The sequence below is a fragment of the Hesperophylax consimilis genome, chromosome 10 (genome assembly GCF_061612785.1).
Source record: "Hesperophylax consimilis isolate HC1 chromosome 10, BYU_Hcon_1.0, whole genome shotgun sequence".
Classification (NCBI taxonomy): Eukaryota; Metazoa; Arthropoda; class Insecta; order Trichoptera; family Limnephilidae; genus Hesperophylax; species Hesperophylax consimilis.
The window spans coordinates 12,690,763-12,711,557 of NC_142845.1; the positions used below are offsets into that span (position 1 = coordinate 12,690,763).

Sequence of the window (20,795 nt, forward strand, 5' to 3'; positions counted from 1 at the left end):
ACCTTCCATAACAAGGATGCGGCTATGCTGGAATTGCGAAAAGTAAGATCAACCACGCTGGGTCGCTGACCTGGTACCTGAAGACCATCATTGATGACCACAATCGAAAATTTTTATTCTCATACATAATTTCCGAAACAATTTTTTTTTGAGATTTGTTGTGAGATTTGTCGTGAAAAAAAATAACATCAAAGTCTTATTGATATTTGGAAGACTCTATTGGAATAAAATACTTGGGCACTGCTGGGTAATACCATTATCTTCCATACAGACTTTCATTCAAAATCGATTTGACTTACTTGTTCATAGTGTTGAGATTAAATTGAGGAGAATCGGACATTTCGAATATAAAATTTTTTCGTTGCCCATCACTCATTATATGTGACGAAAATTTTCTTTGTCTTCGTCTATGAATTTCATCCGTCTGCTGTCAAAAGCGTAATAATTATGGTAATAATACGCCAATGTGTACATATTTTTAATTTTACAAAACCTGTATATTAAAGTCGAAGAATTGAAATTGTGATGGAAATATTATAAGCAAGCTATTTGCAGTGATTCAAGTGTGTGCTGTGTGATGATCTGATTAAATATACTACCCATATTTTGAAACGGAATTATTAAAATAGCAATCATGGCAAAGTGAGTATAGCATTACGTTGTTTATTTAACAGATAAACTTGAATATCTCAAAGGATTCGATATAATATCATGAAGACCTATTTGATTAATCTATTACGATTCCGCTGTCAACCGCAATTTGCGCAATATCTCATTTCTGTTAACTTTCGTATTTTATCTTCTAATAATACAAAGTATTATCATATTTCCTGCTTATTCTTCTTTAACATCTTTATTTTTCTACTATGAGATATATATTTTTTATTAAACGTTTTATGAGATGTATTTTATAATGGTTGAAGAAGCCCCTCAAGTTTATGCTTTTTTCCGAGTTCTTTCTTCTGTCTGATTTGACATTTTTCAGATTTCATATTTTTACTCTCAATAACTTCATCTACACTTTTACTGTTTTAATATGGTTACCACAGAGTGGTTACTTACATTGCATATAAGCTTTTATAACCTTTCCTTACCTGTGGTGTGTATTTACTACACATTGCTTCCAATAATTTTAATTACTCTATAAATATAATAAATTCTGGGTTCAGATTTTAGGTATTCCTCCGTTATACATTTATGCACTGAATTAAAAAATAAAATTTACATCGTTTTCAAATTCAATTAAAAATCAGTGATTTATGTTAAAAATCAGAAACAAATACACCAATACAATCAACCGTGTGACAATGTTACTCGAAGAGTGTGTGAGGAAATGACACGCTATTGATGTCCCGCTTTAGTTCGCTACGTGGGAACATGAGAAATCCACACGTCCGCAGTTGTATTTTTATTTAGACCATCGATACCTACGACCGCATAGCTGTGTGTGTGCTAGCACTGCTAGCCGCCAGCCAGTTGGTCGCGGACCGTCGTTAGATGTGGACGCCTAGCACGTTTTTTTTAGCATCTGCCGATGGTTTTTTCATGTTTTCAGCAATTACATTACAATTATTATCACTTTTGAAATAATTTTTTTTTTTTTTGTGTTTCTTTATTCATAAAAATTTTAATGATTACAGTTTTTTGTTTCTACAGCTACCACACTAGGCACATGCCCGTATTATGGTAGCCAGTAGTAGTAAATATAATAAACATAAGCGATTAGCTATGAATATTCATATTTTTCCGATATTAAATCGCTTATTTTGAGATGTGTATTGACTACACAGCAACGGAACGCGTGGATTTTTTTAGCACAGTAAGGGAAATGTTAATAATCTTTATGTTTGTTCCTTCAACGTAACTGTAGTTAAAAAAAAAGTTTGTAATTTTTAGAGAAAATGTAAACTTTATATGGCCAAGATCACTCCTAATGGATGAAAGCCAAAATACATATTTAAAAAAGCCTCTGACATTTTGCAATGTACATTTCTTAGGAGAGCTTTCAGAATTTTTCGAATTACGTTAATTATTCGGGATCGCTGGCCACACTTAATACGATTTTCTTTTAAATAAAACCTTTTGATTCACCTTAACTATTATTAAAGGCAACTATCTGCATTTGGGAAAATTTTAATTTTAACAATCTTATTTTTAATTAGGTAAAATGAAAATTGTATGGGTGACAACCATTTCCAATAATTTCTGTCGAGTGTAAAAAATTTTCTCCTATTCCATATGTTACTATTCCCGATACAATACGCGGGGCTAGAAGAAACGTTAGTACCATTTAATTCAAGCAAATTAGGTAAGCACTATTTTGGCGGAACACTGGAAATAAAAAAAAGTTATTTAACAATTTTTTTTATATTTTTGTATGTAAAAAAACCTAACCTAACCTCTCCTTACCTGACCGAACATATACTAACCTAAACCAACCTAACTTAACCTAACCTGTCCTTACCTGACCGAACATGTACTAACCTAAACCAACCTAACTTAACCTAACCTAACTTATCCTATCCTAACCTAACCTAACTTAACTTAACTTAACTTAACCTAACCTATCCTAACCCAACTTAGGATCCTATTCTCACCTAACCTATACCGACCTAACCCGTAACAATGGAACCTTTCTTTTAAATTTCTTTATTTATAAAACATGTTTAACTCTTAAACCCTACCACTCTGGGAATTTAATTATTCCTACCACGGGGTACTGAAGTACCCCGCGCAGAAAAAAATTAATATAATAAAAGTATTTGATATTTTTTTAAATATTCTTTTTATTATGGCAAAGTAATAAGAAAAGACAATAAAATTTATTAATAAAAACTAATAGACATTTTTGTCGTCACATGAAGGACAGATTTTGTATTGATGGTCAGCAAAAATATGTCGGTGACAAGTGTTACAGACAGATCGAGATTTTCTGTCCTTTGTGCGCGGACAAAAGCAGCAGCGACCAGGTTTGGGATTATCAGGGACCGGCCTATGATCTTCACTATGAATATTTAAGACTGCACGTATAGTTTCTCTGATATCCCGGGGTAAACTTGGCTATTGTAATTTTGCTCTCATATGAGGCTTTATGAGTGCCATTGACAAACTCTTAAGAAATTCACGCCGCTTGATTATTTTCTCTTTATCAATGTTAGTTGGCAGCTTAAATAAGACCCAAGAGTTGACACCAACGGCATTTAGCAACCCGTAGAAGAGACACATGGGCCACCTTTTGGTCTTCCTGGACGTAGAGTACTTCTTACAAAGTTGGTCGAACACATGCACCCCGCATTTGGTTTTATTATAGAAATGTATTATTTCTGGAAGGTACACTTCATTATCCTTGTCAGGGATGTCATGCATGGTGGGCAGCATGATTACAACTCTCTTCTTAGCTGACTTCAGAGGACAATACGACAAAAGTTTGAGAGGTCCGTCGTAGGCAAACATTGAGGTGCATCTCTCTCTATTTTCAGTGTCCAAGAAAACAGGAGGAATTTCTCGTTTATTCTTCTTTACAGTTCCAACTAATGTTATTTTCCAGTAACTTCTTGGCCGTAGGTATAAACGTGAACCAATTGTTACATGTCAGGTTTCTGTTAAGACCTTGTACGGGAACAGTCAGTTCCATGACATTATTATGACCTTTTCTGTACAGAACTAATGGAGAATCTAGCACACGAACCAAGCGCCTATCTTCTTCATTTATACCAGCCCCATCATTGTCAGGCACTAAATACTCTTCATCTCCTTCCACACTATCTTGATCACCGTCTTCATGAGATGCGACTTCAGAATGGTCCAGGAAATCCTCGATAACACCGTCGGACTCATCTTCTGAATTTTCTCCTAGGTTTAGCTTTTCGTCGTCAGAAACCAACAAAGCAGCTGCAATTTCACCCCCCCCCCAAGACTTCGAGTCTGGGATACCATATCTGAAAACAATACAGACACCTCATTACACTGACTGTCATTACATTCATAACACATTATTAGTCCATGAATGTCTCGTTATTGGGCGCAGGCCCTCCCAATCAACACTGTACTCTAACCATTATCACAAAGTAAAGTAAATTATAAATAATGTGTAAACTTAGCAGAGAGATGTCGAAAAAAAACTTCAGTAATTCAAGTATAACTGGAAGGAAGAACTAACACTATTCCTACCACGGGGTACTGGGGTACCCCGGAACACCTGTGGACGCGACTGCACTTGCCGGGCGGTCACGGCTTACCGACGTATTTACGCACCAATTATCGAGAGTAGATTAGCTAGAGCGATTTTTGCAACAATGCAATATTGTCAAAATTGTTGATATTTTAAACACCAGGGGGGTACTCCAGTACCCCAGGTAGGGTTTAAGAGTTAAATATACCTTTATTTTATTTTCAGTATTCGGCCTAAAATAGTATCTACCTAATTTGCATAGATTAAATGGTAATAACTCTCTTCTAGGCACTTGTATGGTATCAGGAATACCAACATAAGAAAATATCATCAATAGAAATTATTTTGGCTGTCATCCCATACAATGAAAGCGAATTCTCATTTTACGTAATTAAAAAATATAAATTTCCGAAATGCATACAGTTTCCCTTTAATTAAGGTAAATCAAAAAGTTTTATTTTTAAAAAAAAATGTATTAAGTGTGGCCATCGATCCCGAATAATTACACGCATTACATTAGTTTCCAGATAAATTAGGTGTTTTTAAATATATTCAAAAAAAAATACTGTTCTTAAGGTTAAGGTTTTATAAAACTTATTGTCCCATCACTTTTTTTCGTTTAGTATAAAAATATTTATTTAAAAATTTGCAAACAATTTGAAAAATGTTTTACATATGCTAAATGTTTAATAGAATTATTTCATTTTTTGACTGTTTATGTTAATTTTTTAATGCAAACTGAAAGCGCTGTGTTTTCTCTTTTGACACCATTTAAAATCACGTTTCTCACTATATTACAAAATGAGATAGCATAACTTTGATGAGACCGTGTTAGGCTGAGATATATATCTCCCAAAACAACTCAATAGTTGTTTTGTTGTCTGTGAAGAATATCTCCCAAAATTGCCCAATGGGTTAAAAATATAACAAGTTGTTTACCTTGTAATTTTGATTATTACATATATGAATTTCCGATGAGGCCATACAAATTTTAGGTTTCGTAAAACGTAACAAAAGAATTTTTAATAATGTTGAGTTAATGTTTTAGTGAGATCGCAGCTAGAATATGCATCTCCTGTATGGTCTCCTATTTATACTTGTAACTTACACCACTTGGAGAAAGTATAAAGAAAGTTTCTTAGATATGTTCAATACAAGTTGAGACAACCTGTAATTGATATCTCTTACAAAATAGTAATGTCTTATCTAAAACTCCCGCTAATTTCTACCTGGAGAACTATTAATGATATTCTTATACTTTTTAAATTACCGAATTACTTTATCGACTGCCCTCAGATGTCAAATGTTATAAATATCCGTGTTCCTGTTAAATCCACTAGACTTCACTATCTTTTCCACTGTGACAACCATATCACTCCCTTTGTAAAATGGTAAGTATTAATTGTACTGATGTATATTACATTGATAAGTAATTTGTGTCAGTAGGGTGACAAATATTACGTGGGGGTAAATATGTGGAGATTTCGTAGAGTCGTGTGGCTCCTAGGCCCTATAGTGGTACAACCTGAAGGCTTAATTTAGGTATGAATACCAGGGCGCCAGTGGATTAGTATAATTAACCCAGGCCTTCGCTCTTGGCAGAGCAGAGAGCAACATCATCAGAGATGGGCACCACTTCCATGACATTTTAGTTTGGATTTGAGAGTTTTGAAAGAAAACCAGATGAGTTTAAGGGATATATTTAAATATTACACAGTAAATTAAATGAGATTCACCAATGGACTGTTATTATACCCTAGCTATTATTTCCTAAGTTATAACCTCGATAGCATGTGACGCGCTGGTCTTCCAGAGCAACGAACAACACTTTTTATCGTCGACGAACCGGTGGATGCAATCTGTTAGCCATAAATTGATAATAGTTGGACTAGTCTATAGTTAGTAATAACATAGATCATTGTAGAATTGTATTATGTATTTGTACAGTGCCCTTGAGGTGATTACGCACAAAAACGGTGCTATAGAAATCATCCAAATATTATTATTTATACCACGTATTAAAATTATAAATTTTTGACCGGCTGCTTGGGTTGTCGGTCCGAACGGCGACCCAGCGACAAGTGGCCCAACAGAAATACACTCAGTATTGTCCACTACACTTTGGGTGGTTCAAAAATATAATTTACCAACCACTTACATTATACTTCAAAATACGAATAATGTGTTAGTTATCAATAAATATTGAATTATACTATTTTTAATTAGGAAAATAATTCATTGTTAATTATTTTCATAACAATATGTATTTCTGTATAATGGTTGTAAATTTTCGACATGTATTATGTTTGTAAAAACCCTATGGTTGTTCAATAAATATATAAAAAAAACAACGAGTATGAGACAAAAAGCAATATTTTTCATAACAATAAAAAAACCAGCCAACAATTAAACAATTCACCCGAAAATCATTACCTTTCGACAAGGAATATAGTATAAACTCCTAACTGAATTTCTCAGCGAACCTAATCATGCTGATTCATGTTCCGACGTGCTCCCATCACTTGGCAAAATGGCAGCCTCACCTTGCATCACCGATAGGAGAAGTCCATGTAAGCTTGATCCTTTTAACCCCTATTCATGTGCTATGGCAAATTCAGTGCCGATTTCGTAATATAAATTCAGAGAGAGAGAGATTGCAATTAGGTAGGAGTATACCATGTACCCATGATGTTTACCATGCCCCGTACGTATAAGTTTGTAATACTCTGTGTTGTTCTCGTTTGTGTATGTGTACGAAGCCCTGCCATAATATATCTTTGTAAACTATCACTCTTTTGTAATTATCGAACCCCTGTCCCGCTCTGAATGAAGTATCGGAAAATGATAGCTGACCTCCCGGCTTGAGTAGAGTCGATATCGTGCCTTGAATGAGCTAGTCCGAGGTTGATGTCGGTTGACTGGTACTCAAACCCCGTATCTCGTATTATATTGCACTGCCACCCTTCGTGTACTGGACGAACACGGGGGGCCACTTATAATATAGCACTATCGCCCAATGCTACTTTCCTAATTACACATCAATATCTACGTATCTATTAATCAAGAAAAGTACAAATAATATTGACTCTTAGAAGGAATGTCTATTTGTTATTTCTTGACTCTAGATTAACGCTGGCAGCTTAATAGCAAAGGTCTTGAAACAGTTTTGTTCTGTTATTGTTTAAAGTTTTACGTGCATTCATATTTGTTAAAGATTATTATCAGTAACAAGGATTAACCTCGCAGGCCTCTGTTTTTTCTCAACTTGCGGTCAGAACATTTGGTATCGTAGAGGTGTACATTTAAATTCTTCTATGGTTAACTTATGCATTTGAATATAAAGCGTGGTGTTTTCTCTTTCTAACACCATTTAGATCATATTTCTCACCATGACACAACGATTTCCATGAGATCATAATATCTGTTAGTTTGCAAAACCGAAAAATTAGTCAGAGGGGTTAAACACATCCTTGTTATTGACATGAATTTTGTCTGATTTTATCTTGATTTTAAGTCTGATGAACTAAAAGTGACAAACCATTTGCAATCTGTGACTTAAATTAATTCATTATTGATGAGGTGTATTTTTCTTTGTTATGCAGTTTGTCATTGTTTTGCAGTAGGATATATGATAAAAAGTACATTTGATTGATAAATATGATTAGAGGTTTAACGTTGACCATTCAGAAATCAAATCTTTTATGTGGAAAATGAAATGGTAATTCTAGTGTTTTCTGTCTTTTTCGTTTACATGCAAGACGTGGGAGATGGAGGATTTAGAAAGATAAACATTTTTGTCAATGACTCATGAGAGCCGTCTGCTAAGGTCGACTATATTAACCCCTCAAGCTAATTTGTTCTCTTACGGTCTCATAGAAATCGTTGTCTCCCTTACTGTCATGGTGAGAAATATGATCTAAACGGTGTGAGAAAGAGAAAACACCACGCTTTATATTCAAATCTAGAAGTTACCATTTGTAAGAATTAAAATGTGCACCTCTACGAAACCAAAGGTTCCGACCACAACTTTAAAAAAAAATTATAAAACTTTGTGAACTTTTTATTAACCCATTGGCCTCAAATTGGTCTTAAAATCAAACGACGCCGTCCCGGCGGGTCTGATGTCTGTCGGCTTAAAAATTAAAAAGGGATACATTATTGACATCTGTGTTTAAAATTTTAAATGCCAATCGCTCTGTAGATAATCAAGCATTTATTTCGTAGTAATTGGCAGGACTCCGTTCATACAATTTTTTCCTGGTATTTACGATTGAAATTTTGTTATATTTCAGCTTAATTGATTTTTTTCAAAATGGCGTGTGGTTCGGGAATTGACAAGCTTGTTCGTAAAACGCATGGTGGGCGGCTAACAAGAGCCCAAATGGCAAAAAATATAAATTATGGAAATAAGTATGATTAATTTACAACTTTTCTTAATCCAATTATAAAAAATGAAGAAAAAAAATTGGTTTTTGAAAAAAAAAAATTTTCATATCATCTTTTAATCATATTATTATTTTTTTTAAACAATGCATACATTTTTTACATACCTTGATTCAATGCACAGGTAAATTAAAAAAGATTGTTTCGTTTGCATGTTTAGTTTAAAAGTTATGTAAGATTTAGTACACCACTGCACCTAAAACTTTTGGTACAAAATTAATTCGGATGTGAAGGACAATTTTTTAGCCAAACAATTAGGATGCCAATGGGTTAATTATTATCATATGAAATGGCATAAAAAATTGTGATTTCCGACCGTAACTTGAAAATGAATTATAAAACTTTGTGAAATTTTTATTAATTATTATTGTACGGAATAGCATAGAAAATTTGTCTGATAAAATTAGTGTGTTTTTTATTCATTGTTTCAAAAAAAATTATGTTTGCATAAAAAAAATTTTATTCAAAAATGATGTATTTATTTCTAATAATAACATTTTAAAGCGTGTTTTATCACCTTTCAAGTACAGTTTTTAGTTTTCGGATACATTCAGAAATATTCCATTTATGCATTAGGATCTTCTTTCAAAGCGGAAATACCCCAACCTCCTGACAGAATATGCCAGAGGCCTGTGGGGTTAATATTCCTTCAATGTTTAATATCATCATGAAAAGTTACACTTTAAAAATATAAAAAAAACGATTTTAATTAAAAAATATATATAATACCTATGAATTTGTTTTACTTTTTGCTACCAGGGAGATGATGATAGTATTTGTGTATGACACCCTCCGCTGCCTGGCGGAGGCGGACGACCCGGCTGATGCGGTGCTCTATTTCCACCCGGGCTGGGTATCGGACTCTCAGCGCATGTCCCTCTGCGGCCAGCTCATGGGTGTGTCACACTGCCTCAAGGCGCTCTTCTCGGCCCCGCGCGTGCTCGCTCTCCAGAGCGGCAAATTCGTGGTGCAGGAGTATGGCAGATACATTCTGGTAATGGGGTATTTTTTTTTTATAGTGAATACACAATTTTTATATGTTATACACTGTTATAAAGGAAAATAAAATATAGAATTTTCTCACCGTAAAGAGACAAGGCTCTTGTTATTACACTATCGATTTTTGACGTGCGGCTGGTCGTGTCGTTGTGTCGTAGTGACTCAGCGCACAACCACTCTATTTTCACAGTCAATTAATATCAATGCAACTAGTTGACATGCTATGTGCTAGCGTCGAAATAATTCATTACACACGTAATTCAAGAATTGCTTGTAGGATAAAGAAAAGGAAGAAATGTAAACAAGTTAATGCGGCGAGTGATCTCCTGCGACTGAACTTTTCACGATCGATCGTTGTCCCCCGCCGCATGCGTTCCGTTGCCTCATGAGAAAATTTGAAAGCTAGTCTACTTTGGTGCTTGCATTGTCAGTCACCTGCGGCCTGCCGAAGATGATGATATTGTTTGTATCCTTCTGTTGTATTGTGGAAGACATAGTTGTAAATCAAGATCCTTGGCCAGTAACCAGTGATGTCACCCTATAAACCTCACTCATCGTCCGTAATATGATCAGTGCACTTCAACGCAAGAAAACCACTTTAGAAGCTACCTGTGCACTGTGCACCATGTGGGCACAACAATTGCCACCATCTTATTCTATTGATGGAAGACTACAATTTATACGGCAGTGTAAAGCCCTAGCTATATTTCAATGCAATGGGTATTTAAGAGTTTCCACCTAGAGGAGATTTCATTTATCCAGAAAGGTTTTCAGAATTTCAAGTGATATGCAGCTGCAGTGTCTGAAGATTTTAACACTTAACTTTACAAATGCGATCAGACAAAATGGTTTTAGCGAAACTCATAATAATATTATTTACCAAATATATTTAACATTATAGGGTTATTTGAGGGTTGTTTACAGTGAAACTAACAAAACTACACAGATTAATCTTATCTCCGGCAGATTTTACTTAATTTTAACTTCACACGGCGATTTCGTCAAACTGGGCGAACTGTCAAGGTTGTTGAAGAGCAAAAGAGTATTTTCAACTAACTGCCGCGACACACATTTCCCAAGGCATGGATTTGGTGCAAAACATCCCAAACTCCACCAGGAACCAATGGCGTAGGTGATCACAAAACATGTATTGTTCCTCCATTCTAGGCTGTAGGCAGTGACCGTAATATCCCCGACTGGATGCTAAAGAGCCGCGCAGACAAGCTTACCTCGCTGATCAAGGTGTACCACTGCGACCTGCAGACTCTGGCCGCCCAGTTCCCCGGGGAGAACAACCCCCGCTTCTCCGAGAAGCTCTACCAGATGTTTGAGACCTACCTGCCTGTCCTGCAGTACGGTTGCTACATGTTCCAGACGGTTCCGCTCCTAAACCTTCCCAAGGTATGAACTTACTAGAGTAGATAATCCTTATTGCTTAATATTTATATCATTAGTTATTACAAGTTGAGGTCCATAGAACACGAAATAAATGCCGTTCAGGTGATATTTCAGAAAAATGGCAATCAATTAAATTATATTTTCTGTTCCCATCTACCTGGGTTCCTGTGTTCTACAAATTTAGTATAACCACTAGTAATTAAAGTTAGTTACTTTTTTTCTTCAAAATATAGTTAAGTTGTTGAGATGCAAAACCCGCTCTGGAGTTATTTTGACAAAAATGAGATTTTAATGCAGTTTTGTAGCGAATTCAAAATTATTTGCTAATTCCGTTCCATTTCGCCAAAAAAAAAAGATTTTGTTTATGGGTTACTTGCAAAACCCGCTCCGTGTTAAAATGCAACGAGCAAAATCCGCTCTGCAAAATCGATCAATCAGATGACTTCATTCAAATAAAGATGCTTAAAATCCAATATGGCCGCTTGGAGAAATCACAGTTCTTCAGAGAAAGTTGGGTCCTTATTGCTTCCATAAAAAAGGTTTATTTTTAGTTAAAACAATGGACTTATCTTTAATGAGTGTGGACACAGACATAGGAATTAATAGACGAGAAGATAATGGCGAGGGGTAAAATCAACTGTTGAAGAACGAAGGGGGTTAAGCTGACTGTGATTCGTCAATAAATCAATCTGACAGTAAATAGGCATCTCGCATTATAATATCACCATTTAGTTCTTAAAAGTAAAATCTGCTTTTGAATGAATAGACATTTTTACATGGGAGCGCAAATTACTCGCCACGTTATGAACTAATTTGCGAAGTCCAAATTCGGCAAAGTAAATTTCTTCTGTTTGCAGAGTCGTAGTTAGTTTCAGAGTATTTAGTTAAGACACTTTTACAAATGTTTCATAATTTACTTACCCCAGTAAACAACGATGAGCACACTTGAGAATCGCTACATTGTGATGTGATAGTATATGTTTCTAAAACTGATCCATATAATACGGTGTGAATAAGCTTAAAATAAAGTAAAATAATGCTTACTTATGGAATGTAATACGACAATTGGGTTTATTCTCTTTTTCACATCTATTTTTACAAGTTTTCATATCACAAGTCAACATTTTGCCGTGTTATTTCGTAAAATGAACCGATGATGCCTCGACCATAGTTCGCACAAGAATGATGACGTCACGTTTTCAAATTTCACTTGAGGCCATACGCGAGCACAGCCGGCTCCAATGGAACCGGTATGGGGAGTGGGGATAATACGCTTTTAATCACTTAGGGCAGGTCTACTAATATTCATATGTCTATGAGTGTGGAGGAATCTCTTTCTATTGAATGATGAAGCGTCTTGACAAGTTTCTTTTAAAGTTTTGATATTTCACATTATATTTTATGACATTTGTCAGTAACGGTCTGTGAAAATTCATCATTCGATTGCTTCATGTAAATTCGATTAGCAAAAAAAAAACTTATAATTTTCCATTTCTTTTTCTCAGGGTTTTCTTCATGATAGTAGTATGAGTTAATGATTTGATGAAGAACTTAAAAAGATGTATTACTTTTTACAGGTATTCTGCTAAAAATATCTAAAGTGTTGGCATAATGCATTTCAATAGCTTTCAGTACATTTTGTTAAAAGGAAACAATATTAGGAAGTTTCACAGTGCATTTTACACAACTACGAAGAAATTTACTCAGGGTGTTTTGAATTTCAAAGATAACACATAATTTCATATGTTATATTTTTTAGGTTTTTTAGATTTAGGTACCTCCATAATTTGTATATTATTCCAATAAATAGTGCATTATCTCACAGTAAAAACCACGCCCCACTGTGTTTTTACTGTCATACTTACTTCGCGATGCGGGATGCAAAATCTGCTCAGTCAAAAAAGCAGTTACAAAACCTGCTCTGGCGGAAAAGAAGTTGCAAAAGCGGCTCTGGCGATATTTTTGTAATGATTATTAATATTTGTGGACCCCTCAATGTCGAACCCGCTTAAGGCGATGCCATACGTAGTAATGGAAAATCATCTGTTTTTGGTTTGAAAATTTGATCGCCTAGAAATGTTTCAGATGCTTTAATTAAATACTGCGAATAGAATACATCTTGGCCTTTGAAATAATCGATTACTTTTTAGATAAGTCTTTTTATAAGCCCAGAAAAAAATAATGTAAAAGGCCTATGAAAACTGCTTTAAAGTCCAAAATCTCCTACTTACAAACCCATTTTCGGTTATGATTTTATTGTATAATGTAGCAAATTAAGTTATTTATAAAATGATAGAATTTTTTTTTAATATTTATGCCTGAACATCCACAAAATAAAATAAAAGGTACTTTTTGGCCATGTTTTTTTCTTGCATAAATCAAAACAGGCGGATGGTGTTAAGCGGGAATATAAACCTTATCGCCATCTACGTAAGGGTTGTTATTGATAGCGGCTCAATTTAAAATATTATACGACGTAGTGCATCGCCTTAAGAAGTTCCCGTTTAATATGTTTTCCCGTCTAAGAAGTTCAGTTTTTTCAACCCCAAAAAATTCCCATACAAAATACGCCTTTTTTTCCCGTTTAATATGTTTCCCGCTTGAAAGGATTTCCCGCCTAAAAAGTTCCAAAATATAATCCCCCAACAAAATGATTACCCTTTTAAAAAGTTTTACAGCACAAAATATAATTGTCAGGATTTAACTTGCCCAATAAAAATAACCATTTCGTTTTATGCTCCGCCATGCGGCTCCTTTGTTGTCATTCTGCCTCTCAATAAAACCCATTTCACCGATTTGAAAAATGACCATTGCCCACTGACCTTAAAAATGACTTAATCTGACACTCTACATTAAATGGGACCTAGCATTAGGACAAAACATTTTACTTTTGTCATCTTTTCCTATCCTTTTTGTTAATATTTTAGACATTTTTCCTTATCATGAAAATGAAAATAAACTTTTAGTTTGGGTTTACGTTTCGTGGTTGGTGGTTGCGCTGTTACATTTCACTTTCATCCCCCTTTTCGTAATAAACGTTTTAGTTTTTTTTTTTTGGTATTTAGTATTTTAGTTAGTTTATCTTCTTTACATTTATTTGGTATAAGTAGGCAGTTTTTTTTTTGTTTAAAATCAACTTAAAGTGAAATTTTTGTAGCAAGCAGACGAAACATATGTTTTATTTCATCTACCTATTATACAATTACAATATTTATAAATCCTTCGATTGGATGTCAATTTGATACAAAATTAAGAGAAAATTGAAAACCCTCTTAAGATGCTTAAGAAGTTTTTTTTTGCCAGTCCCTTGGAAAACCTCTTAAGAGGGTTCCATTGTAATAAAATACGTTACCTTTTGTCATTTTATCAAAATCCTTTAGATATTTAGTAAAAACATTGTTTTAATTTACTACATATATTAGTTTAGTTTTAAATTTGAATGAAGTACATATAGATATTTTTCGTAGATCTGTAATTTGTTGGTTTCAGAGTGCAACCAATATATTCCTGGAGAGTATGCAAGTCTTGGAACATTGTCAACGCATCGATGGAGTCCTCGGTGGCACCATATTATATAATAACAAGTAAGTTGGTACTTATTACTATAATGGTTCTAAACTCATGGTTCCTCAACTAATTAATTATATTACCTACTCTATGTATCTTCTGTAGCATTAACATCAGTCTGAAATGAGTAAACCCTCTGTCAATAATGTGTCTTACAGAATAGTTGCCACTCAGTTAAGCTCTAAGTTGACTTCTCACCTGGCCATGGTGGACCCTTACCGCATCAAGTCTCCCGCCGAGGCTCTGGAGACAGAGTACGAGCTGCCCCCGGGCACCCAGCTGCTGGTGGTGTACATCAGGAAGAAGTATTACCAAACTCTCAAGAAAGACGCAGATAGGATCCGTGGATGGTATCTCAATGGATTTGAAAAAGTTAAATCCAACAAGGTAAAAATACTTCATTTTTTTTAATTTTTCAAATTGAAAACATATTTGAAATGATTTTTAAAATGTTTGTTGTATATTTCAGAATGCACCATTGAAACATGCTAAAGAGCCGGTTCTGGGAGGGATGAAAAGAGATAAGTCTTTACTATTTACCGCCGTGCCAGAAGAAGAAATACACACAGGATCCCCCTCACCGTCTTCTCCCGGGACAACCAAATCCACATTGAAAGAGAGCATCCTCACCAACCCCAGCAATATGCCAGATGTGGTTCCCTTCACCAGCAAACCGCGTGTTCGCCCAAACAAACTCAGCTTGAGCTTTAAGAATTCTGTCGCACGGGATAGCATTGATGAAGACGGAGTGGCTCCTCCCGTTCCCAGTGGACCAGTGTTCACGGGACAGACTAGTGTCTGCTCCACGCCTATGCTGGAATTCAAGCGACTCCATGGGAACGTCATGTCTATCTGTCGTAATTCTGATGACCAATTGCTAGCTGAAGCATTGAATGTTCCCGTTAATATGCCTGAACAAACACCCACTGAAGCTGAATCTGTATTCCCACCTCACCATGTTAATACTCAACTAGAAATTACCACCGCAGAGAAAGCTAGAAAGAAAAGCAAGGAGTTAAATGTTACTGGAGAAAATATGATCGCCAAACCCTTGTTTAATTTGAGGAGATTTAATAGCCTCAGTGATATTAACAGCAGTTTTAATCGGATTTCTCATCTCGCCGCCATGCGATTTGGGAAATCTGGATTAACAAACAAAAACCTAAGCTTGAATTCTGACGAATCCCCATATGAAGATAATGAAGCCATGAAAAGAATTAGTGTTACCATATCTGATCCTTACTTCCCGGTCTTTAGAAGTGACGGAGTTCCCATTTCGAAAAACCTTTTCAATGAATATTTGGTCCAAAATTTTGCTGAAATGTCTAAAGAAACAGAAAAAGCGAAGAAACTTCCTATTGCTGACACTGTGGCCATTGGCGGTGAGCCTTTTGAAGGATTTGACTCTGATATGAAAGCTTCTCCTGTGAGAAGAAAATCCCACGACGTTAAGATGACAACTGTGTTTAAGAATGATTCGGGACTTCCGCCAAAGCCGGATAAACTCAGAAGAAAGTCCCTTTGTTTGCCTCTTAAGTCTTTGGGAACTGAAAAAGTTAACACAGAAGATTCATTCTTCGAATCGCAGAATAGAAAGAAGCTAACTGGTGTCCAACTCACTCCCTTGATGGAAAAACTCAGCCATTTAGCGTTTTCGGAAAAGTCTAGCGGGTACAGCAGTAGGGGGGTTACTCCTATGGAATTTAAAGATTTTACATTGAGTACCCCTTGCATTGAAAAGACTGTTGTGTTTCCGGAAGAAAGAGAGTAAGCTATTCATCTTTGCCTGAGTAAGCTATTCATGACTGTTAGATTTACTTAAGTTTCCTTGTAAAATTACATTGAATTGTTTTATTTCCAGAAAAAGTAACTCCGAGATGGAGTGCGAGAGTGACAGTGATGATGACGCGCACAACTCTAGTTTCAGCATAGATTGTGTGAAGAGTGTCCTGTATGTGTGCGGACTGCAGAACATCTCAGTAATCCTGCTGATGGATGAGCTCGCGGCTAGTCACCAAAACACCATCAATTCATTGGTACCAATCTTTTTTTTTATGTTATTCCTCACCAGAGTTCCAACTGTGAACTCGCTATTGTGATCAATATAACCATGTTTGAATTTACTATGATATATATATATATATATATATATTTTTTTTTTAATTGCGCACTCTAACTGTGAACTCGCTATTTCCGTGATCGTCATAACCAAGTTTTACTGTACCATGAAATATTTTGTTGTATTATCCTTGCATTTAACTGTAAACTGAATAGAAATAAATTAAACTGTAATTGATAATCACAAAATAACAATTGAATTATTCTACATCCACAGTGGCAGTCCAGCACCCAGACCTTGGGGGCCATCGAGCAGCTGTGCATGGAGCCCCTGCCGGGCTGCGAGGAGTCCAGTGAGGCCTACAGCTACCTGTCTCTGGACCCGCAGTGGGGTCCCGTCAAGAAGGGGGGCCCGTGGGCCTCGGGGGACGTGGCCACCATGGGCTACATCCACAAGGACTTTCAGGATGATCCGTCACTGACAGAGATTATAATCAGGCAAGTGGAACTTTTATACATATTTATTTACCGTCGTAGTCTGATCTGTAAAGCATAGCTTTGCTAGTAGTAAAAAGTCTTGGATATATGTCACTTCTGTAAATAGAGTGGACTGGCAGATTTCAACAAACTATTGAAGTTTTTCAGAGGAATACAGTAATATTGTGAAAATTTCGGTAAAAAATGTTGTATGTGCTGCTTTGCATTATTTTTAACTTCTAGCTCAGGTCTGAAATTAAATAGCAATGCCATTCACACGCAAACTATCAAAGTTTGAATCAAAACCATACATTTTTAAATACATTTCTTCGTATGTGTGAACATCTTTCCTCATAACCGTACATATTATTTAAATATTTTTCTACATACCCTTTGCTCGTAATTTTACATCTCCAAACATCTATGCTCGCAATCATACCATGTGTAAAATATTTTTCATAATATTTCTAAAAAAAATGTCCTCCGATTAACCTTAAAACCTTATTATTGTGTACATGTGTTTAATCTTATCCCATATGGATAAATATTTTCGGGCGGCACAATTGAGTTAGCTCTTTTTGATGAGCCGTATTCGTACAGCTCCCGTTAAACCGTACCACGGCTCAATTGAATGGTTTCGCTTTTTCATCAGGAGATATTTTCGAAAAATAGCACCATTAAAATTATCCAAGTACATATTAATTATTATTACATACTCAAAGACGTGAACAGCGTCTGACAGTCCGACATCTATACTTGGTCATTTGACCTACACCTACTAACTGTATAGCATCTTATTTATCTCGTATTACAAGGTGGCATACCGGTAACAAGAGTAGTACGATCATTCATACCCTGGGAGCTGGGAGTTGGGAGACGTATCGTGCGAGCACAGTATTCTCATTGCTCATAAACTCTGAGCTCACGGCTCCCGTTCAATTGAGTGGACTCTTTTGAGCCGTATGAAAATATTGAGCTGGTACCGTGAGTCCCACTCTTAATAAAATGAATCATTACCCATCGCTAATGTGCCGATATTTTTCCTTTTAATCGTACATGTGCGCATCTCTTATAATCATGCATGTTGAAATAATTTCATCACAACCAACTGTACATGCATAGATAACTTTCCTCATAATCATTCGTGTTAACTGGGCCGGTCCTATGCAAGCGCAATTGGAGCAGTCCGCTACAGTCGCCAATTTACCAAGGCGCTGATAATAACCTAACACAGTGCCCTTTTAGGTTTTAACTGGCGCCAGGTGCCATTTAGCCCAGGGCAGTCCCTGCGTGTATAAATACTCTGTTATCTTAGTTGGCAATTGTAACACATGTAAATGTCCTGCAGAAACGAAGAGAGCCTAGTGTTTGGCACGTCCTGCGGCGGGGCGGAGGTCTTCTACCAAGAGTCGGGCTGCAAGCAGGCGGGGCTGCCCACACCCGCAGACCTCATGGCCACCGCGCCCCTCAAGGCTAAGCGTCGTCTGCAGCGCGATCACACCATCACCATCTTCTAAACGAAACAAATAAACCCAAGCCACTTATCAAGTGACTTTCATCACTTCTATTGAATTACAGACTCCAACCTTGAAACTGGATTTATATACTTGGCAAGAAGCCTCGAATTTCAACCTTGAAACTGTGTATTTAGACACCGAATTACAGATCAATCCTTGATATGTCTGCCTTGAAGCTGTGACAATACCAGTTTTTGGCAGAGTGGTCTAAAGCATCGCAACATTAATTCTCAGCAAGTCCTCCATCTATCAGAGTTCAAATACTGTAAGGTTGTTCATATCCAATGATGAGAGATCCCAGAAGTTGGGGGTCCCAAACTCAATGTGGGTCGCCTTGTTTGATGCGCACCCACAATTCAGAATCGAAACATTGCGTGAAATGACTTTAGCTGTATTTAGTGACTATATATATATCTCAATAGCCAGCTACTTCCCAACCTTCCTTTGTCCCTCTTCTTCCCAAACCCACTTTCTAGCCATGGTCAGTTGCAACTCTGCTGCGGTAATAACATAAAAATAATAATCTGATTGAAGGTTGGAAATCGAATGAGTTGATTGTAACAATGTATCAACGATGAATGTTGTTGTAGATATTTATTTTGAAATTTCCTTTTGTTATTTTTTAATTGAAATTTGTTTGCCTTTCGTACACAATGCTATGCAAGAATCCGAAACTCACGTCACAAACCATTTGTCATGTACACGTCGCTACTGAAATTGCGAGATCTGCGTCACCACCAATCTAGCATTGATCTTGCAATTAATTAATCAACTTGCAAGACCACAATGAGTGAATGATCTATTGTTGTGATAATATTTCTTCATATAAACAAATAAATCTTTCATGTCAAGCTACAGCGATTGTTTGTCCCATATATAGGAACCCCTCTGATTCTTTCCATTGTTTATATTAGAAGATATTTTTTCATAAAATACCAGGTCGAAAGTACGGGTATATCGTTTTAAAGAGACCCTTGCTTGTTGAGTGGTATAATGGTTGGATAAAAAAATATTTTTTTTTTTTTTTTTTTTTTTTTTTTTTTTTTATTTATTTATTTATTTACAGTTTGAAAATGGCCTTGTAAGCCGAAACAGCTGTCACAATAATAAAAAACTAAAACACTTGCAGAACTTAATAATAATATTATCAAATTTAATCTAAATTAAATTTATAAAAAAAAAAAAAAAAAAAAAAAAAAAAAAAAAAAAAAAAAAAGATAAAAAAATGTTTACCAATTTACCGACGAGTCGTCAAAATGTTAGCATGTGTGCCTACTTATGAACCTCCGTGCAGATATTTCACTGTAATCGCCAAGATGCTAGAGTCGTTTAGTATTAGATGCTTGCGTAGCCTCGTGTACAAAGGAACTATGTGGAACTTTTGATTTGATGTTCTATTCTAAGAATGCAAACACTTTCCATTATCAAAACTACTTGTTTAACTGAAGATATTTTTATACAAGTCTCAGTCAAATGGTGGTGAAGGAAATATCTAATGTTGTGTTGATTTGTTTGGTAAAATTGTTAAGAAGACCACACAGTGTGGTATTTCGTTTTATAGTTTTTATATTCAGAAAAATTGTTTATCGTAAAAGATTGAAATAAATGATTTTTTTTAAATTATAGTACACACTGTTATGGATACGCCATTTTATCATCTAATTTGCGGAAGGTGAATAAACAATTTCATACATAAAATGTATTGAGAAAAATTATCCTGCAGTCAGCCCAACTTAAAATTTTCAGAAGAACACCTTATGCTTTGTTCAATAAACAAGATTTACAGAAAGAAGGTTGAAATCTCCGCCATTCAACTTAAACAGTAACTTTTTTCTGGTTTCATCTTATATTAGAGGTTGGTAATCAGTACAATCTTCACCATGCTATAACAACATAGTATTACTTTATAAGTTGTTGGTAAAAAAAATAACCTACAAAGTAGTGTAAGATTTAAAAAAGCTTCATAAAATTGTAATTTGACTTTTACCACTTTTTGTCAAAACACCAACGATAGTGAAAACTTTAATAAACTTTCTGCCAAAACAGGAACTCTGTTATTTATTATTTTTTTTTTTTATTTGTAATTTTTAATTAATATTGTTTTATTACATAGCCAGTCAGTGTACATTTAAATTTTCTTCTCCGAAGTTAGTTTTTAGGTTTTT

The 20,795-nt window shown here is 35.4% G+C and overlaps 1 protein-coding gene across 1 annotated transcript; it reads left to right on the top strand.

Moving 5' to 3' along the window:
• Positions 1 to 419: 419 nt before the first annotated feature.
• Positions 420 to 19,640, top strand: HPS4 (Hermansky-Pudlak syndrome 4 protein). Its single transcript, XM_089636080.1, has 9 exons — positions 420 to 642; positions 9,374 to 9,608; positions 10,781 to 11,014; positions 14,501 to 14,595; positions 14,737 to 14,965; positions 15,048 to 16,345; positions 16,440 to 16,614; positions 16,914 to 17,134; positions 18,462 to 19,640. Exons 1-9 carry the CDS (start codon positions 635 to 637, stop codon positions 18,628 to 18,630), a joined length of 2,664 nt encoding a protein of 887 aa, XP_089492206.1. The 5' UTR covers positions 420 to 634; the 3' UTR covers positions 18,631 to 19,640.
• Positions 19,641 to 20,795: the final 1,155 nt, after the last annotated feature.

What these genes read in the sequence shown, in the direction of transcription:
- HPS4 (XM_089636080.1), top strand. An exon ending in AGTATGGCAGATACATTCTG is followed by an intron (nt 9,609 to 10,780) that starts GTAATGGGGTAT and finishes CCTCCATTCTAG; the next exon opens with GCTGTAGGCAGTGACCGTAA. An exon ending in AAAACACCATCAATTCATTG is followed by an intron (nt 16,615 to 16,913) that starts GTACCAATCTTT and finishes CTACATCCACAG; the next exon opens with TGGCAGTCCAGCACCCAGAC.